General features: G+C 33.9%; 1 protein-coding gene and 1 non-coding gene across 12 annotated transcripts in view; one reads left to right on the forward strand and one right to left on the reverse strand.

Moving 5' to 3' along the window:
- Positions 1-497: 497 nt before the first annotated feature.
- LOC118268877 (calmodulin-A) overlaps positions 498-22,160 on the reverse strand; it is a 222,845-nt gene continuing 201,182 nt past the window's right edge. For 4 of the 11 annotated variants that reach the window (XM_035583659.2, XM_035583660.2, XM_050700588.1 and 1 more), the window contains 7 exons: positions 22,011-22,095; positions 21,499-21,659; positions 11,702-11,735; positions 10,842-10,943; positions 6,504-6,639; positions 5,509-5,657; positions 498-4,789 (listed from right to left, as the gene is read on the reverse strand). In XM_035583659.2, coding sequence (XP_035439552.1) covers positions 4,758-4,789; positions 5,509-5,657; positions 6,504-6,639; positions 10,842-10,943; positions 11,702-11,735; positions 21,499-21,659; positions 22,011-22,095 — 699 coding nt within the window. In that variant the 3' untranslated portion in view covers positions 498-4,757. Of the gene's footprint in view, positions 4,790-5,508; positions 5,658-6,503; positions 6,640-10,841; positions 10,944-11,701; positions 11,736-12,154; positions 12,261-14,784; positions 15,139-15,161; positions 15,232-21,498; positions 21,660-22,010; positions 22,096-22,160 lie in introns of those variants that run through there. The other 7 variants (XM_035583661.2, XM_035583666.2, XM_035583665.2 and 4 more) reach the window with 7 other exon arrangements.
- Positions 8,089-8,162, forward strand: Trnat-agu (transfer RNA threonine (anticodon AGU)). Its single transcript has one exon. It is a non-coding gene; the product is annotated as a tRNA-Thr (tRNA).

Consider the following 22,160-nt stretch of genomic DNA (forward strand, 5'->3'; position numbering starts at 1 on the left):
GTGATGTAATCAGGAGAGATTCTAACTTTTGAGTTTAATTCTTCATAGTGGTGAGATAGGAAATTGTAGGCTTCATTACGTTTAGTTTTTAAATATTAAGCAGCAACCGGGATAACAGTAAGTTGATGATGATGAGTCACTCGTTTATAGCGTTGTCTAGCCTGTTTCTAGCTAAACTCGCGAATATTTTTTTTATGGTATAAGCCGGTAAACATGGACACCCGAAACACCAGAACTAGAGGAGTAACAAGTGCGTTGCCGGCCTTTTGGAGCTTAGGAATTTAGTGGTTATTGGGGATAGGGAAGATTGGGAAGGACGGTAATTTCGCCTCCGATAACCTCACTCACACAACGAAACACAACGCAAGCGTTGTTTCACGTCGGTTTTCAGTGAAGCCGTGGTCTCCGGTCAAACCAGCCTATTTGTGCCTAAACGTAGCTCTATTACATGAGCATACATTTCCATGCATATACACAGGTTAAATAAAAGATAAAAGTTCACATATCAATTTTATTAAAATCCTTCTTGTTTTATACGAAGCTTGTATATGTATCTAATTACATCAAATGTCTAACTTGCATATACATACATAACTTTAATACATATAATAATGAGTTTTTACACATGTAAACATATTTTAGTGGCTTTGACCCAAACATATTATTAATTACAGGGTCTAATATTTTGATAAAACGTTTATTTTTAGGCATAAAATTCAAAAATAATATTATATAAATAATTTTATTTTAGATATAGAACATAATCTCATAAATTTTGTAAAATAAATAATGAAATTTTACTAAAATGAATAATGAGATTTTACTTTTTTACATTTACGTTATGTTATGTCATTTTAAAAGCGTTTGTATAATAATTTTAAATCTTATATTACGTGATTGTAAGTTATACCATAAATATGTATTGTTTAAATAATAAATACGACATAATAATTACATTTATATTATAACAACTATTTGAATATTCAGCCCCGATTAGTTTTGTTTTATTTTATTATATTTGGAACATACTATTGATATATTTATTTATAACACTCTAAAATTATATTTTTAAACATTACTTATAAAAATAAAAAACAAAATAACATTTAAAAATATAAAAATAGGAGCCGACCAGTAGCGGGAGCATGGTCCAAGCTACCGGTGGTTAGGGCTCCAAAGACAGAAACCTTCTCACAATACGTGCCGTTTCGAGGAGTACTGCCTTCTGCATCAGGCCCTTGATCCATCCGCCTAACCCCAGCCTCCTGAGGTGGTTGTCGAGGCTGTTGGGTATTAATCCGTTGGCCGACACGACTATCGGCACAACGATAGCCGAATCCACATTCCACATGTCGACAACCTCGTGAGCCAAGTCAAGATATTTTATTTGTTTATCTTTTTCAGCTTTCACGAGGTTCTCGTCATGAGGGATGGTGATATCGATTATCATCGTGCGGCGCGCTTGTCGGTCTATCACCACTATATCAGGTTTATTGGCTACAATAGTCCTGTCAGTGATGATAGATCGATCCCAGTACAACGTGATATGGCCGTTTTCGAGAACTGGATCGGGCGCATACTTGTAGTATGGAACCTCAAACTCAACAAGTTGGTAGTGCAAAGCAAGTTGCTGGTGGATAATCTTGGCCACCTGATTATGTCTATGCAAATATTCACCATTAGCCAAACGACCACAACCAGAAATTATATGTCTTATGGATTCACCAGGACTATGACATGCCCGACATATGTCAACGGTCCCATCCTTAATAATATATTTCCGGTAGTTATTCGTAAGGATAACTTCGTCCATAATTGCAAAGACAAATCCTTCAGTTTCTCCAAAGAGATTACTGAATCGTAGCCAAGATACGGACGCCAGAAAATCTACACTGGGTCCATGAAGGGCCCGGAAGAAGCGTCCATGGAGCTCCTTGCTATGCCATACCTCCTTGCGGTCATTGACGCTCAGTACCACAGGTTTACGCCAGTTCTCTTTTGCTAAAGATAGTGGAGTGAATCCATTGTCCACTGCTGCTACTTCTCGATGCATACCCTCGTTTACTTTCAGGAAATATTCCCTGAGGTTGCACACCTCACGGTTATGAAGGGTCTTAGCATTTAATAAGCCTCGACCCCCACACTTCCGCGGGATATACAACCTCATGATCGATGAACGAGGGTGATGCATACGATTTGCAGTCAGCAGTGTTCGGACTCGCCTATCCAGGGTGTCAAGTTCAGTCTGAGTCCACTTGAGTATACCAAAAGAATACATCAGAACCGGCATGACCCAACCGTTATAGGCTCGCACCTTGTTTCCGCCTGATAATGAACTTTCCAGCACTTTATTCAGGCGGCCAAAGAAGCGTTCCCGTAACGATGAACATGCTATTATTATTATTATTTTAATAATTTATACTATTAACGTCTATGCCAGCTAATAATATTTATTATGATTATTAAAACATTGTGATATAAAACTTAACTTATTCATTTATAAATATAATGTCACATAAATAAAATATTTATGTTAAATTACATATAGTGACATAAAATATCGAGTAAATAATGTTTATTTTCACTTAAAATTTACTGAATTTATAATTCAAATTGTAATATAATTGTTAAATAATTTTGTACTATAATTACAATTTAAAATATTATTATAAATAAAATGTCTCTTCATATAATTATCTTTAAATATAATTTGGTTTTAAAATATTAGATAATATATCTCAATAAGTTAAAATTGACCTATTTTAAAATTAAGTAGGTAAGTATTTTTATTGTCGCAAAATGGTTTTAGATCAAATTAATAATAATTATGATTATTACTAAAATAATTATAAGTAAACAATAATTATTGCAGGTAAATACAAAAATACATAATAATATTTTTATTAAAACTAAAATTTGATTATTTTGTATGTTATATGTATAGATATTAATGTATTTGACAAAAATAAATATATTTATGATTGGATAAAATATAAATAAATGTGTGAGGTTAAAATCTAACATTTAAATCTTTCGCCATTTTTTGATATTAATGTAATATAAATAATTTTGTCTAAAATAAAATTGGGCGTCACGATGATCTTAATCTCCTAAACGTTTTCCATTAAAATTTTATTTATTATAGTCTTTATTAAGAGCTTAGCAAAATGTAGAAATTTTTCTATTTCGTTATATTATTTTATATAAGTACCCTTTTCGCTTGATTTTGGTAAAATTCCTCAATTATTAATTTTTTTTATTACGATTATTAAATAAAATCACCTTAGCCATTATTTTGCTAGAACTATAAATATTTTTTTTTTCGATTACTCGTAACATTAATGAACGCAGTTAACATTTGGCTCATCATTTTGTTCAGTCAACCTCCACATTTTGGAAGACTAACGGAAACTTTTCAGTAGACATTACATTACACATACATTTTTTTTTCCTCTAAATCTACATACACAAATTCATACAACGTGTATACGTACGATTCTAGAAATTTCGATAAGTTATATTACTTTTTAATGTAATTTTTTTTTACAAAAAATGTTGACACAACCGAACATTTTGTTTAAAATCTATTTTCTTTTAATGTTCACGAGTACTTAGCCAATCTATTTCATCTAATTGCTTCTATATAGTTAATTTACTGGTTATTTATATATGTTTTTATATTAATTTTAAGACTCTTTTCACTATATTTAATTTCACAAAAGCAGAACACTGACATGATGTGTTTTTATCTTTTAATGTGTATTTATGGTATATGAATTATTTTATTTATGATGTACTTTATAGGCAATAACGCAATTTTAGTAAAAAAAAAAATGATTGATTGGTAATCAAAATTAAATTTAAAAACAATTCTGCTTTTAGAAAAATTATCAAAATAAGAAATGAAAAAATATACATTAAAATGTTACTAATGCACATCGACGCATTTTTTAATTAAGCATAATATCATTATTATTAGTATTAACTATTATTTATTTTCCATTAATGTATTATTACTTACACATAGTTAACACGTTTGAACGGAAATCGCGAAGTCTTTATGGACAAAAATAAAAATTGAATTTATTCTTAGAGCATAAATATTAAGAACGAATCCGTTTTTTACTCGCAAAATCCGTTTTTTACTCGTAAAATCCGTTTTTTACTTGCAAAATCCGTTTTTTACTCACACGATCTGATTTGTTTAAGTGTGTTGTTGTAATAAGCTAAGTATTATTTTAATAATGCTCTAAGAGTTTTACGCCTATGACTGTATTTTTTTAAGAATGACTAAGAGCAATTTTTGTCTTAATTTTAGTCATTCTTTTCACAATACAGTCAAACTAAAACCGGTACAACTTCATTTTAATTTAATATACTTTTATTTTTAAAATGCAACATGACATGTATTCTTAAGGCCTTAACATACACTTCAAGCCATGAAAACAAAAACAACTATCACACACACCAACTTTACTAATCAGTACTACACACAACACAGCTGTTAAACGACATGCGACAAAAAAATCGCCGGTACGACAAAAAATCTGTTATTGCGACAAAAAATCGCGGAATCGGAAACTGAGTTAAGGGTACGTATACACTGCCACCAAGCGCGTTTCTATTAAATGATCCACTTTAGCAACACGTCTATGAATTTAGGACTAGATTAAAGTTTCTTTCCCTCCGTACCTCTGAAGGTACGCGTAAGGGCACTGGCTTCCGGGAGGTTCTCTCTTCGGCCTTGGGTCTGCATACTAGTTTTTCGACGTCAATATTGTCACGAACTCTGAAATATGAAAAATATGAACATTAATGCTTCATGAAGAAAATGAAGTATAATGGGTAAGTCAAGTAATTTGCATGTAATAAAATATGTTGTATAGTGATACTTTGTCTGACCTTACAGAGAATGACCTGAATTTTGTACCAAATAGATTAGTGGCAGGTTTAAAATAATTGTTTTTTTTTTCAGTTTCCGAAAATTCTCCAATGGTATAATACAGTCTTGTCTTCTTTTTTTGAGTGGTGAAAATCATCCTATGCTTATCCCGCCTTGGGTGAGACGAGTGGGAGTGTCAGATTCAAGTACTGACTAAAAACCACCGCGGTTCCTTCTTCTGCTTTGAGCCGGAGCTCCTATAACCTGTGGCATTGTCCGCAGTTTAGCATCGGGCATCAGCCCTACTGGGCCTCATCTGTGGTCTGGCTCTTTAAAGCATAATAGTATAGGGACTGGAATATCGTTCAGCGAGTTGCTATTGAAATAAGCTCACCCCCTATTACATGGGACTCTTGGAAGTTAAAAGACATGATTTTTGTATTTGATGTATTGTTGCGATACATGGGAATTTAAAAACTTTTTTCTTTATTACTAGTTAAGCAGGGTAATACAATGAACTCCAAGTTTAACCAAAAAACCGAAAAGAAAAAACCAATAAGTAATAGTCACCTATGGCCAAAAAATTACTTGATAAAAAAAAAATGGCGTCACAACAATGTCCTTACCATCGTAATTGACCATGCCGTCACCGTCGAGGTCTGCCTCGCGGATCATGTCGTCGACTTCCTCCTCGCTCAGCCGCTCCCCCAAGTTGGTCATCACGTGACGCAGCTCCACCGATGATATCAGACCGTCGTTGTTCTTGTCGAATACCCTGGAATTTTTTGGAGGTGCTTTAAGGTAATCTATTATGTATATAAAAATAAGTCGGGTTTTCCTTTCTGACGCTATAACTCTAGAACACGCGAACCTAATTTCCACGGTTTTGCATTCATTGGAAATGTCTTGTGCTCCGTAAGGTTTATAAAAAAGACATTTTTGGAAAAAATCAAGAAAAAAGTAGGAAAATAAGGAAAATCATTGATGACGAAACGGAGTTTGCCGGGTTTGCTAGTTTCATATGAAAATTTTAACAAATATAATAATTCACTCTGGTTTTGACTAGTGACCTTTACAAATGAGTGGACAGATATCCACAAATTACTTTTAAAAGCCCAAAGAAGATTTAAAAAAATATGTATTGGATATTTGACACGTACGAAAAACAATATTATATTCTATTCATAGCCGAAAGATAACGAGCAACATTTTTAAAGCAATTCCGATAATAATAATTGCAGGTTAGTGTTCTGTTTCCTCTACCATTATTTTTAACCAAATCAACATCATCATCATCAGCCTATACACTTATAGACTTTTTACACTTAGTAGCCACTGCCACTGCTGATCGAAGACCTCTTCTCACACGGAGAAGGTTTGAGCATTAATCACCACGATTGCTCAATGCGGGTTGGCGATTTCAGCCTATGTTTCCTCACGATGTTTTCCTTCACCGTTTATGAACTTTTTGAAAAAGTTACGTTTTGTAGTTAATGCTGGCATATTTCGAACATTCTCATGCGTGAAAGTGCTCATGCATGAGAAGCGGTCACCTTAAACCTCCGGGCCGCCACGACTGAAGAACTTAAACCAAATATTGTATAAACATTTCCATTTGTACCTGAAAGCCTCTCTGAGTTCATCTTCTCCATCAGCCCCGCGCATCTTCTTGGACATCATTTGGAGGAACTCATTGAACTCGATGGTGCCGTTGCCATCCTGGTCCACCTCCTTCACCATGTCTCGCAGCTCCGTCTCTGGAATCCACAGATCAAGAATTTTAATATAATTCACATAAGTGTAACATCAAGCCTTTTTTTCCCGAATGAGTAGGCAGAAATGCAGTTTTACGGCACGTAATACCGCTATACAATGTACACCCACTTATCACCATTTGTGTTATAAGTCCCATGTAATAGGGGGTGAGCCTATTGCCATATATTCAGCACAATTCCCTTACTTTATTCTTATGTGAATTGGATGGAAGTTAGAAAACTATTTAAGGATCGTAGGTGGTCTATTGTTTCTGCTTACGTTTATGACAAAGGTGTGAGTTTCTGTATGTATGTTCGATAGAATGAGGACTGGTTCCGATCGATAAAGTTTGTTATCTAGATATTAGTAGAAATGTTTAATGATCTTATCGGAACTCTAAGTACAATGATTTGACAATGATTCATAGATATTATTTTCATTTATTTAAAAACATGAATTAGAAACCAATATTGGCTTGATATCGGAAATGGCTGTACTGATTTTGACGCGACCTTTATTGGCAGGTAGTTTATATATACTAAAGAAGAGAAGAAGAAGAGAATAATATAAAGGGCCCAATATTTATCAGAATTAATTATTCTACCCAGGCGAAGTCGCAGAAAACAGTTAGTACACAAACAATAATCTGGAACAATACACAACGCTACTTTTTATCCCACTAACATAGGCGAAACCGCTGGCAAAAGTTACCATACAATAAACTAACTGCAATATACTGAATTCATGATAAGCCCGGTCTTATGGTATCATCTTGTAATATATAACATAAACCGATGTCGACATAATATATTATATTAAGTCGCCTACGTGACTATAATATATGGAGTTACTGTATAACATATTATATTCTACCTATATCATATCTAGCTAATGCCCGTAGTTTTGCTCGCGTGGGTTACTGTCTTTGTGATTTATAAAAGTAGGATAAGTTACTCCTTAGTACATCAGCTATCTGCATAAAGACATAATTATGTTTTTTTTATATATTGTTAGTAGTAAGGAACAGCCCCAGCTTCACAGACATGCTATTACTAAGTAGCTTTAGTTTTCTTCTCAATGAAAACAATGGAAATAATATAGTAATGTTCGATTGTAGGTAGAAGATGAACAAATGTTGGTAAGTTGGTAACTCACACATAATAATAATACTATTGTACCAGTTTGACGCGATAAATAATGATGGTAAAGGAATTATCGAAAAGGAGCTCTAATTTCTATAATTTTGGTATTCATCGTACATGTTGTTAACAATGAGCACGATTCTATATATCATGGAACTAATAATATTATTGGTGAAAGTTAGTGAAAAATTCTAATGTGCATCTCTGCCTATCCCTTTGGAGAGTAAAAGGCGTGACGTCACTGTTAATACAAGGATGAGTTTCATAAAAAAAGTAAAGAGATACAAAATTTCGCCACACGTACTCGTCGGCGCCGTGGCTTAGTTGGTTAAAGCGCCTGTCTAGTAAACAGGAGATCGTGAGTTCGAATCTCGCCGGGGCCTACGTTGTCTTTTTGTTAGATTTTACTATCATTTAACAATATTCAAACAGTTTTATTGATAAAAATGAAGAAAGTAACGATTCTATCTAGTATTTTTACAAAAATATATACTTATGATATCCGGAATTCATTCATTTTAAAATAGAAATACGTCATCAGCCATTTGGCACAGTTTCTCAGATAGCTTCTGATAGAGTAAACAAGAATATGTTTTATAAATATTACGGTGCACGTGTAATGCACTCACACAAATACGTTTATATCAAGATACGTACCTGTAAAACGAACATGATTATTAGCATATGAGTAAAAAGATTTCGTTTTAAATTTTTTGGTAAAACACAGCGTTTTGTATGAAATAGGAGTGCATACGAGCAGACGGGGTGAGAAAATGGATGGCTGATGAATTAGTTTTAAGTAATTAAAATTATTGTCCTTTTTAAAATAGGTAATTGTATATAATGTGCAGTAGTTATATCACCCCGTATTGTATGTATTGGCTTAAGCTGTAAATTTATGCATGTTTCACTAATAAATAAATATTTGTCCAGTATTCGCCAATCATTCAATTCTTTTAAATCACCCAGCCGACATTTTTGAAACGTTATCAATCCGATATCTACAAAAAACAAGGCCTTCAATCCAAATACACAGGGATCCGACCTAATTCAAACCCTCTGGATGAAACCGGTCAAGTAATCCACTTTTTAAAACTCCGCCGATCCGAATTCAATAAAATTTTATGATATTGGAGTTTGTAACAAATTGTTTATCAAATTGATTTGTTTACGATGCCCATATTTTTATAACTAAAAAAAAGGTGTAACAATACTTTATAGGGGTTGGAATCAAATAATATTTTAAAGGTTGTTGTTTTTCCAGTAGGCTACAATATGGGGACTCTAAAAGCGCATGTAACGCCGCAAGCGTTGCAAGCGTTCATAGACCACGGTAACCATTTACTATCAGGTAGACTGTGTGGTTTCTTGCCACGGTCGTGGTATAAAAAAGTGGTGAATTTTTCGAGGATGGAGTGAGTGGGAGTTTCGTGCTCTGCTTTTTCTCCATTCGAAGTAACACTTTGGAACGAGCACTACACTTCACTGACGGAGATTTCAATTTGACTTTTCATATGTACCTTATTAAGGATTTATTGAAATAGGTGCTTTAACTTTGCTTTTGATACGTTGTTATTTAGTTTAGACACAAAATATAGCGTAAAATGGAATCTGTTAGTTCTATAAAATCGTGGAGTCGAGTAACAATGAATTTGCTACTATCTTTTGGAGTATTCTTTATTAAAAAGTTAAATAAAAGACCAAAAATGGTGCAGTCAATTACCTTACAATTTGCTGCTTTGTTTAGTAATCTAACATCCGTAAATAATTGTTTAGGAAGAAAAATTTTCCTTTGTCAATTAACATTGTAATAATTAGCTAATTGTACTTTTGTACTTTTCCTTCAACCTTCAACCTTACTTTTTAAATGCAACAAAATTGTCTTTTGAACACTCTAATGTCTTATAGTGTCAGGCCAATTAGCATTTAATAGTATTTTTTTTATATATATTTGATGGGGCGACGTTTGGCCGCTATATATGGCTTGGTAAGTGATGATGCGGCCTACGATGGAGCACGTCTGCCCATGAGCAACCTATTCACTCGGGCCTTGAAGACACCCAGGTTATACCCATCAGGAAACACAGACTCCGGCAAAGAATTCCACTCCTTAGCAGTTCGCACAAGGAAGCTTGAAGCGGTGGCGCTTCGCCGATTTTAATCTAATCAATAAAGAATGTTTTATGTCAAACTACTCAGAATACAGTAAGGTACAAATTACAAGTAAAGAAACAGGTAAATAATGATATAAAACGAACTATAACTACAAAACGGTGCCTTCAAGACAAATTAGAGAATCCATTCTTTCTTTGTCTCATTTTAATTGATTAATTTCGCATAATTAATTCCTGTGTTCAATTGTTTCTTGTTTCCTTACAATTGAGAAGGCTGTTGGCATTAGGTTCATGGTTCGTTACCGAGAGGGAGCTAATGGTAAACGCTACATTGTTCGTCTATCACAGTATTGTATCTTTCTCTAAAAGTACCAAATGGTTTTCATTCGAAATTCTGGAGGAGGGAATCTTTCAATAAGTAAATAGAAAATAAATTCTTCATATGTGAGTCAATTTGTTTACATTACAGCGTACCCTAGATATTATTAAATTGGCTGCAATTGCAAAGGAGATATTACGTATACTGTATTGAAATAAATGCAGAACATGTGTGCAAATATACGTAGTCTCTATTTTTTGACCCAATGGTAAATTGTCAGACAAATGATACAGTTAGATAAATTTACAAGTCCATTGTTTTAGAGATACGAAAATCAAGGGCATCTTTTTATGGTGATTTCTTCGCAACCACGTGTTACCTACCTCTAGATATTTTAGACGTTTTCGCTTATAGTGACTTAATTCTATCCCATCAGATGAATCAGACTAAATTCTCGAAGCTACACTTTGGAACGAGCACCTAGCTTTACTGACAGACAAACTGACAGACAATTAAATTAAACGTTTCAAAAGTTCCTAATTTAAGACTAATTGAAACAAATGCTTTAAATTTAAACTTTGAAATGACGATATTATAATTATTTATTTGTCATAAAAATTGGTTATTACCTGAAGGTCGTTGTCCAAGCGATCGCATCACCACTCCAAGCTCTGCCATCGTGATGGTGCCATCTTCATCCTTGTCGAACAGCATGAAGGCTTCCTTGAATTCTGTAGTAAAGATATTTAGCTGTTATTTTCGAGCGACTTATGATATACTGCCGTACTCAAAGACAATTAGGTAATAATTACTAAAACGATTCCTAGTAACGGGTGTTTTTTGAGGGCGGAAAAATCATCCAACTACTTCTTCCGTTCCTCCTTTACTCCTGCTTTTTGAGGAGGAGTAGGAACAGGGTGGTTTTTAGTCAGTAAGAGTCTGACACTCTTACCTCGCCCAGAACGGAACTGACTGACTACCTAGCGAGGTAGTCCACAGCACCGACAAAACAATTGGGTTATGTAATCATTAAATTACTTCAGAGTCATTGCAGATAGAGTAAGTTCTCTACCAAGCCACTATGTCATTCACTCTACCTGGACAGGGTACAGTGAACGACTAGGAATTTATGTTGTTATTTTTATAATCATCTCAAACACGTATCAAATCATCCTTTGTTATTGAGGTTTTTTTCTATTTATTATTTTTAGGGGGATTTTTGTCCATATGGATACGTCAACCCGATCGTACGTTCTTTGTTATTGGGCTTCTTTGAAAACAGGGCATTGATTTAATACTCATTTAATAACTAAATATTATGTCAATGTCACAGCCAACTAGCTTAATTAGCCTTTCAACTAGCAGTCTGAACAACTGAATAATGGTCTAGCTGTTTGACTGAACGGCTGAATGTTTCATTTAAGTTGTCTAAGTAGGTAAGTAAGTTAGCTGTGATGTATTGTAAGGCAATAAGATGAATTGATGTTACCTGCAACTTGCTCTTCCGTGAGGCCATATTCAGACTGAAAAGAAAAAGGTATAGAATTAGTTTCAACTTCTGTTAATGCTTACTTTATGTATATTATTGCTTTTTTGTTCTGAAATAATAGAGTCAATAGACTTAGTTAAAAGTTAAAAACTCGTTTTAAAGGTTTATGGATACCATCTCATCATGATTGAAAGGAAATAAATACTTCTGTAGGGTTTTTAGCCGACTTCAAATGTATGTATGTATGTTTGTGCGCGATTATCTCGCGTTTGGCTGAACTGATTTTAATGTGGTTTTCAGTACAGATTTTTTCAGACTTGGAAGAATGTTTTAGGCAATATGCCTTAAAAAAGATGGAATAGCATACTTAAATACGTCTTTTAACATGTGTATTGAAGATTTTTTAAACGTAAGTAGTTTATTGTTGAAAAGTTTTATAATATCAATACGTACAGATACTTGACGGATAGCCAGATCACTAGTAAGTCTCCTCAGTCTTCTATATTCTTTATTATAATTATCTTCTGCCGGTTTAGTGGCCGCCATTTTTAATTTCTTTCTATATTGCGATTAAAGAGTAAAGTGCGAAAAGAAGAATATTTTTTTTATTTATACATATAACCATCTACGATCGTACTTGGTGATACGATATTAGATGGTATGTAAGAGATTTTTATTTAGACAAATTGGTTATTTACAAAATAAACGAAATATTATGGACAATGTCGTGGTGGCCCGGAGGTTTAAGACGTCGAGGTGTAAGACCGTCCCTCATGTACGAAAATGGGGGTTCGAAACCTATCAACGACAAGTACCAATGTGACTTTTCCGAGTTATATATACCTACTTTCTAAGATTATTTAGACACCACTGACAAACGGTGAAGGAAAACATCGTGAGGAAACTTTATAATTTCTAATTAGGTATAAGTGGTAAATCGCCAACCCGCATTGAGCAAGCGTGGTGATTAATGCTCAAACCTTCTCCATGCGAGAAGAGGCTTTTGGTCAGCAGTAGCTACTTATAGGCTGTTGATATGATTATGGATAATAATCAGCAGACCTATGTAGAATGAATGATTGATATTGACACATTTTTTTTATAATATTTTATTCTTTCACGGTATTTTGAGTGAAATATTTTATATTAGCTATGGGTATTATTTACATTGCGAATAACGCATGTAAAGGCGAAACGAAATTATCAATACGAATGCCATTGGATTCGATACATCGATGTGTTGGCGAATGCCAAGGCAAATGCAAGGTTGATACCGTCGTAAGTTTAAAATATTTGATGAAATACCAAATCGATTTTATTTGCACAAATAACCGAGCAGACGAATAACTTGATGGTAAGCAATCGCCGCCGCACATGGACACCCGAAACACTAGAGGCGTTACAAGTGCGTTGCCGGTCTTTTTGGAGTAAGGATTTAAGGGATGTTGGGGAATCGGGGATTGGGAAGATTGGGAAGGGGGGTAATTGGGTAACTGGTAACCTCTCTCTCGTCTCACACAAGATCGATTCGATTCGACGTGAAAGTTGTTTGGATGTTTTTTCGTCAATCAGGCAGAAACGGCTCAACGGATCTTAATGAAATTTGGTATACAGACAGGGTATGAACTGACTTGGCTGATCGAATAATCGGAATTATATCCCACAGGAACGCGGCCGAAGCCGCTAACAGAAGCTAGTATATAATAAACTAGCTACTTCCGCGCGGTTTCACCCGCTCTGCTCGGCTCCTATTAGTCGTAGCGTGATGTTTTATAGCCTATAGCCTTCCTCGATAAATGGACTATCCAACACAAAAAGAATTATTCAAATCGGACCAGTAGTTCCGGAGATTAGCGCGTTCAAACAAACAAACAAACAATCAAACAAACAAACTCTTCAGCTTTATAATATTAGTATAGAAGTATAGATAACATACATGTGTGAAACTGCGAATAGAAAGCTAATTCTGTACAAAATCTTTTATTTAGGTGCTGGGGAAAAACGAAAAGAACTCCATCCGTGCTCACCCCGTATTCTGATAAGTAGTTATAAAGTTTTGCCGATACTTTCAAAGTTGTGCGCTGTTCTTTTGTTTTATCTTTTCAAGTAAAATAAGTAGCTGAGCAGATATCCTTTGTTTTATTGAAGCTATCTGCTATATGCTATATAATATAACGAGAAAGATATATGAGATTTTGTGGAACAGTTTTTAGCTCGGATTTATATGGTTAGCGGTTGTTTTTAGGTGCTCAGTTTTCACTACTTATTACGTGAGAGTATAAAGAAAATATCATGTCTTTTAAGTAGGAAACCTATATAAAAGAAAATAGGAAAGGTAGAATATTCACAGATATTTTGTAATTCAGAACTTAAAATACTTATCTAAATTAAAAATAGGTAGTATTTAATGGGCAGACAAAGAAGTGCTAAATACATCTACCTAAAGTTCAATTAATGTGAGGTTTTGACAACACAAGTAAATTAAAATAGATACTTATGTTCAGTCAGTCATTTAAATAATATTCAACTACATTTAGGTATGTGTACCCAAAACATAAAAGAGATTTCCTCATTTTATTTTAGATCATCATTGAAGATCGAAATTTCATAGCACATTTTTTCTCAAGGTTTCAATTCTATTAGATCACTTTTTTTCTCATTTTTATATGTATAAATATTATTAACCCATTAACCGCATATATGCGACAAATATTTCCGTGTCCCTGCCGCTCGTGTCGTATTGCTCCGACGGAGAACATGCATGATTTTTTCGTTCTATTCACACAATTAATCCTCCTTATTTTAGTGTAGATATATTTTATTCGATTTGTAGCCGCGCGCTAGGGTTACAGTAAATGATATTAAACTGGGCACTTAAAGGGTTAAGTAGGTTAACTACATACCGACATAGAGATATTAGATACATATTAATGGAATAATGATGCTTTTTGATTTAAAGATTACTTCATAATGATATAATCACAACAATATTAATCACAACCGATGCAAAATAGTGATTAATTTCGATAAAATATACACGAGAATTAACTTTCAATGCAAAACGTATAAAACACAGATGTTACGTCAAAATAACAATGAATTAGCCACATTGAACTTCACTTTTCATTTTATATACTTAATTATCTCTCGAAATTATCTTTTAATCGCACTTTACACTTATATTCAACACAATTTAAAAGGTTTTGCACAAAAACTCTTCTCTCATTTTGAATGCGACACGAAAACAATACATTAGTAAAATGGCGCGCACACATTGTTGTTTTAATTTTGTTTTTTTTTAAACACGACACAAAGACAAGGTTCTTTAGATCCAATTTTAAAATAGATTTTGGCACGAACGCGTTTTATTTTTAATGTAGGTATTTTAGTTTATTTTTAAACTTGTGTTATCAATCTATTTATTGCTTTTTTATTTTTAAAATCAATTATTTAATCGTACTGGCGATAATATGCGCGACGCGACATTGTCAGCTCGGATATTAGTAGAATTCTATATTTAAATTATTTTCGCTTATTACTCTAGGCGCGTTCTACAATGGTGTCAAGATGTGACAGTTTTTCTGCGTAGGTGGAGATGAGTTTATGTAGGTACTGTTTACATAGCTAGTACGTTTTTGCTGTTATTAAATAATCAGATTAAACAGCTATTATTCATACGAAAATACTACATATTTTAAACACATTTTTCTGATGATATTTTTCAAAATAGGTACATTACACGAACAGTTAAAATTATCTTTTATTTTTATAAATATTTTGTTTAAATTTTTATTTGTAACAAGACCTAATTAGAATTAAATGAGACCTATTATAATTATCTGTACTTTTTTAAACATAGGAATAAAACAAATTAGTAAATATTTTTGCGGTCATTGAGGAACAAATAAATATTATTCCGGCATCTTGGCACGACGCGTGTCATTTGGAACGCGCGGCAGGTTTGGCGGGAAAATTATAGACTCATCAAGCTGTGACGTTGTGGATCAATGTCTGATGCCAGGACAAAAATGAACTTTATGTGTAATGAGCTTAAAGCTATTTTGCATTGCAGACTTAAATATCGAACTAATGATAAGAGTTTCTATATAGTACAAAATGTCAACACGGATGGTAGCGACATCTGTTGAAATTAATTAAGAACTTAAATGCTGATTAGTTAATGTTGTGTTAAACATCAGATCAAGATAATTGTATATTATATTGAATTATTCAATATAGAAGTAATTTTAATCAGTTGATTCAATTTAATGTTAACATAGATTTAGTTTATAGATTATAGACAAATTATTGTAATACCAAGGAAATTCTCTACCTAGCTACTACTTATATATCTAACATTATTACATATAATTAGATAAAAAAATATTAGATAATTCAAGAAAAAGTAACAGCAGACTTTAAGTACTTAAGTAGATTAGCACGAAAAGGCTTTTGTTTTTCTTAAGAAACAAGAGCTGAGTGCCTGAGAAAAAAATATGAGCAACATCTATCAGGTGTGTGTTAAAATCACCACAGTTTCGTAGGCGCTTAACAAAACTACGTTTCGTCGTCATGTAGCGACGACAGAATAGATTACATTCGTATAATACCTACCTTACATCTCAATAATATAACATTCATAATAATAACTAGCTTCTACCAACAGTTTCGCCCGCGTTCGTGAGATAAAAAGTAGCTTTTGTTTTTTTTTAGACTATAATTTCCCTCTGTTCCAAATTTCATTCCGATCCTTAAAGCCGTTTTGATGTGATTGAGTAACAAACATACATACAGAGCTCAAACTTTTGCATTAATGGACAATATTAGTAACTGAACCAAAGTTTACAAGCAACTGCCTATGTAATTAAATATAGATAGATGGCGCCACGGGTAGCATTAAAAAGCTCATCCTAAAAGAAAAACATGTTTTGACTACTTGCGTCTTGAAAAAAAGCACAAATAAAAATATAATCTTACTCTGTACATCATCATTTAACCTGTTTAAATATTCTTCAGCTACTTTAGGAGGTATTTTAACACTATGTTAGGTGCAATTTAACTTGCACAATTGCGCAATGTAGCTGCTCGAGGAAGATGCGCAGCTCGAGTGTGAGATGTATCGATAGTAGCGAAACCATCCATTGCACGCATCCATAGCACACATCCTTAGCACGAATCCATAGCAAGCATCTGTCCATATAAAAACATTATCTTAGTTGAACCCGTTTCCACTAGTGTGTAAAACTGTGTCCTGAATTTGCAACTAGCCATCGAGGGATTGGTATCAATAGCCTCTATTAGTAACCTAACTGTAATATCCAAGCCGACTGCAAACAGCTGCTGCAGCCTTCATGAGACCTATATTAGCATTGGACGTTTTCAGACCAATATGATAATGAATTTTATTGTCTTCTCAGTAGAACTGAATATACAATGATACCAAGATTTATTTTATTAGCCTGGAATCGTGCACAAGCTGCTTTCTCTAGGATTTAAGGTTCCCGAGAGAATTAGTCTTTATATAAACGGAGTTGCAAGCAGAAGCTAGCAGTTCATAAATTTGAATTTAAAATAAGCACGTAATTTTTATATGCGTCGTTAAATTTAAGTGTTGTCGCGTCGCCGCATTGTTTTCTTTCTTTGATACATTTTTGACGCGGTATGCCAATAAAATTGAGCTATAGTTAAACTGTACCAAGGGTAAAACCGCCCACGATTTTCAAAAATAATTTCGTGTGCATAATTTATAAGAAATGGTTATCAGAAATAAACTAAACTTTAAAATTAGAAATTATTTTAGGTAAGTGAATTGAATCCAGTATCAAAAATAAGAAGTCTTTTAAAAAAGACAGCAAACACAAAGACAAATAATTTGGCTTTAGAAGGTTAACTGGAATGATACTCCGGTATCACAGAAAACCGACGTGAAACAACCCTCAAGTTGTATATTACCGCGTGAATGACACGCATTTGTCATTCCTTGAGTGTTGTGAATGTCTATGGACGATAAACCAATTACATACAGCTAGGTTATGCATCTGCCCGTTTACCGCTTTATCCCATAAAAAAAGATTTTCTTGAGTTATAAAGTGCTTTTGTGTAGGCGTATACAGGCCATGTAAGCACGCCCCTAAAATGACACTGTTGAAATAAATATGAACTAAATGTCATTTTAATTGCTTTTCCAATGATAAATATTGCGGAAATACAAGATGGTTGCGTCTTAAAATATTATTTATTTATTATAATAGTGTGTTTATTGCAGGACACCTGGGCAGGTGTGGTGGCAGAGCTAAGTTTATAAGATAAGTTTTTCATAACTAAATAACTAAAGTAGTGAAAAATCAGAAAGAGACCTACAGAGACAGTCTGAGAAATAACAACCTCCTCGCCTATTATTACGACCAAAGGGTTAATGAGTAATTGGTGTATGTATTTACCTACGTACCAAATACAATAAGACTATGTCAAGAGTGCGACTACGGAGTAAGAAGTCTTAGCTCGATGCTTAAACCTTACGTGCTAAAACCACGTTGTGTATAATGTATTTATTACCATAATCTGTCCAACCCGGAAATCGAATTTGAAAACTCCGTCTATCTCATTTACGCCAACTTACAACAATTGACTAAGAACCTAAAACGTGCCAAATTGGAAGAAATAAATCTAAAATTCTGTCATTCTAATGTGAGTTCTAAAATAGATGATTTACAGTTCAAAGTCAAAGGCAAGGCTTTATTTAATTAGATCGCTTTTAGGTTGCCTATTTTTGGATAATTAGTGCTAGCTACTATACCTAAGACGAGTAGCACTAGTGGGAACTAAGATCCAAAAGACTAATTTTAATATGTCAATGCATTGGACATTTTATATTTGACTTTACAAGAAACTCCCATAAGCATAACTAGCGCCACCAACAAAGTGCAAGAAAAAATCTGTCATTTATCATATAATATGTTGATACATAAAATTATGATAAATCTACATACATAGGTAGGTAGATAAGTCTAGGTACATACAGATAGATTCCCTACTGATGTAGGAAATATAATGGTTATTGATATTGTGGGTTTAGTACACCATAATATTAATGTCCCGGGTGTATCAGGTATTCTTATTTCTAGTCTGTATTTTTAGACAACAGTTTCAGTAAAAGGTTAATGACTTTTAAAAAAAAAAGCTGCACCAGCAAACATATATTTTATCAAATAAATATAAACTTAATTAATGTTGCGTTAAAATTATTTTTATATAAAACAAAATGGCCACTTGTACATAAATTTTATAAATAAATATATTCAAAGTACACCTACCGTAACATTTTTAATATTATGAAAATTTGACATTTACGATTGTCACAAAAAAGATGACGGTGAAAGAGTAATAAAATAGCAGTGAATTTATAATATTATGTAGAATTATGTATGTATATAAAAATTGCACCAATAAAATACATTTTTAATGTTATCCATGACGTCACTCCAATGTCAGTGACATTTGAATAGCTTTGTCACATCGCAGATAGATTTAAAGAAGTGCTACTTTCGGCCGACATTAAGTCTTTGACTGCCAATAGAAAACTGTTGAAGGCAAATTCTCCGTTAACGTCGGTCACCGGGGGCCACCACGGCGTTCAATGTGTTAATAACTTATATCAATTCAAACACAACAGTCTGTGATGCCATTCACGCTGCCGAAGACAGGGCAAGATAACGAACGATAGTCCGTGAGAAAGTAATTCGACACAAGGAGGAGGAATCTGTCGAATCGAAAGCGATAAATTTTTGACAGAAACTCCAAGCAACCATGCAATTAAAGTAAAAAATCTATCTACTGAGCATCTAGTAACCTTCTGAGTTGCTTATGTTATTGTGGAAATAATTTCTCCAAGATATTCTCACGACAGACAAGCTGCTATAAGAACAATTAGAAAAAAATATATTATTTTAGTTGTAGTTACTAAGTTAATAAAAAGTGGAGTAAAAAAGAGATTTTTTTATATAAAAAAGAAATAAAATTCATATAAACCTGAGTATATACCTACATTTCATTTATTTTTAACGAAAAACTAGGGTTACAAATGTAATTGATATATCGTAGAACCGTAACCTGCCTTAACGTAGCTTTCATTTTATAAGATTTCGCATTTGAGCACTCTCGTCTTCTGGTAAATGAAGATAGATTTCTTTTTCTTTCTCTTTAACTGAATATTCGTGTTACATTGTTCTCACATAACTGAACCAATCTAAACAATGTAATCAAGAATTATATTGGGAACCTGATTGACAAAGAGTAGCATATGGAGTTTCTTGCTTGTTCTTCTCCATAGGAATCTACACGGAACGAGCAAATAGCTTCACTAGAGTACTGACCGACAGACAGACGTTATATTCAATTGCGACAAAAGTGCCTTCCTGTTCAATTTGAAATAAGTAATTTTGACTTTGACTTTGAGAGTGCCCATTAATGGATGGAAAAGCAGGTTTAATTTTTGTAGACAAGTTGACTTTTGCAACCAATTCCCTCATGGCTTTCGGACATTGTACTCTTCTGCAAAACAAACTCTGGTGAGGAGTTCCACTTCTCAGCGGCACATAGTATCATCTATAGCTGATAAATATCTGCTTTCTTTTCATAAAAGAATAAGAGAAAGATCTCTAGAGGGTATACTTATCGATCTTCTTAATTATGGGATTCTCCAAGGGAAGTAATTCATTAAGAGTGTTGATATATTTTTTAATAAGCATTTTCTTACCGATTCATATTTGTATTCAAAAGGGACATTTGAATAGGAAACGTTTGAAAAAGAAAATAATAAAGCGATAAAATTTTGAAAATGTTAACGCCAAACTCATGTTTTGTACGTTTTAGAAAAACTTAATTTGAATGTATGAGAAAGGTCTCAATCAAAGCAAAAAATACAACAAAACGGGGAATATTTTTTCTTATTTTCCAAATAGACTTGTCAAGTGTCAAGTTAAAAATCCGTTTTTTTCTGTAACAGTCAACGAACTCAACCGTGACATTGAGAGATTTTCCGGGAAAATGAAATTCAATGCGAACAACAAAACAAAACAAAAAAGTACGTTTTTCACAAACAACTTTCGATAATCCAATCACAGACGATTACGCGTGCCGGATCGCGGAAACATGGGTTAGAGTGAGACATCTTATTCGAAAGTAGGAAAGTTAGAGAGGGACAGATGTAAAAGTTTCCCGCGATAAGGCTCACTTTTATTTTATGAGGCAGTTCATTACTTTACCTCGTTTTATTTTGTCAGGAAGCTGGGCTTGTTCGTAAAAATACGAGTAATCGCTTATGGCGCACTTATTGTGAATAGCTGAACACTATTATAGTGAATGCGTACTATCTTTTTGTGTTTTTGTACAGAATATATTCAGATAGCGGAAAATATTGGGTTTCCGTGCCTTGAATGGAACTAGTTGAGGTTTTCATACACACACACAAACGTATACAGTTTACCGAGAAACATTGAGTTTTCGCAATTTAAAAAAGGGGAAGTCTTTATGACCAATTCATGATCTGGAATTTGATGGAAGTGAGTTCATGCAAGTGTTGCGTTCAAATCAACTTGTCGGAACATCTTGGGATTATTCTTGCTTTAAACTACTCTATATCTAATATACTTCTAACTTAAACTCAAAATATATATTTGCATGTTAAGGTAGGTATTACCCAATACACAGGTCTTCATTAAAATAATTATTATGGCCTTTTTCAGGCGTTGCAAATTTCTTCTTGGAGCAGTAAGTTAGATATTAAGTATTCCACTCACCAGATTGATGGTGACAATCAGTTCATATTGCTGGTGCTTGTGCCCTTTCTTCTTCTTGCCCTGAGGAGTCTTCACTGCCGCTGCTGCTGCTGCTTGCTTCGGCGGAGCGGTCTTCGCTGCGCCCTTCTGCGCTGATGGCTTCACGGGGGTTTTTGGGCCACCTGTCGATGAGAACAGAATTGTAACAAATGTTTCTACCGTAGCGTAATTTCACATCTTTAGTCTCCAAATGAGTAGACTGAGACGAAAACACGAGAGCAGAAGAATAAGAAGGTAAATGTAATTTATTTGGGTAAATCCTATTTAAAGGTATTAATCCTTAGTGGTAAAGAAAAGTGGAGCTGCCTAGTAGGTTACCAGGGCTCGGACTCGGAAAGCAGGACTAAGAATGGGCTAGTTTTTAGTCTGTACGAGTCTGACACTCCCTCTCGCCTTGCCCAAGGCGGCAGTTGTAATTGGATGATGTTCCTCCTCAAAAAAAAAAAAATGATAATAATAAAAAGATACTTTACCTTTCTGACAAGGTGCGGTAGACTTTTGACCCGCTGCATTCTTCTGGTTGACGTGACCACCACCATCAGCTGGCTTGTTCCGAGCCTGTAAAGAAGAATAAAGAAAATATAAGTACCGACATATTGTTGAAAGGATATTATGTAATTCTC

This window comes from Spodoptera frugiperda, chromosome 2 (genome assembly GCF_023101765.2).
Source record: "Spodoptera frugiperda isolate SF20-4 chromosome 2, AGI-APGP_CSIRO_Sfru_2.0, whole genome shotgun sequence".
Classification (NCBI taxonomy): domain Eukaryota; kingdom Metazoa; phylum Arthropoda; class Insecta; order Lepidoptera; family Noctuidae; genus Spodoptera; species Spodoptera frugiperda.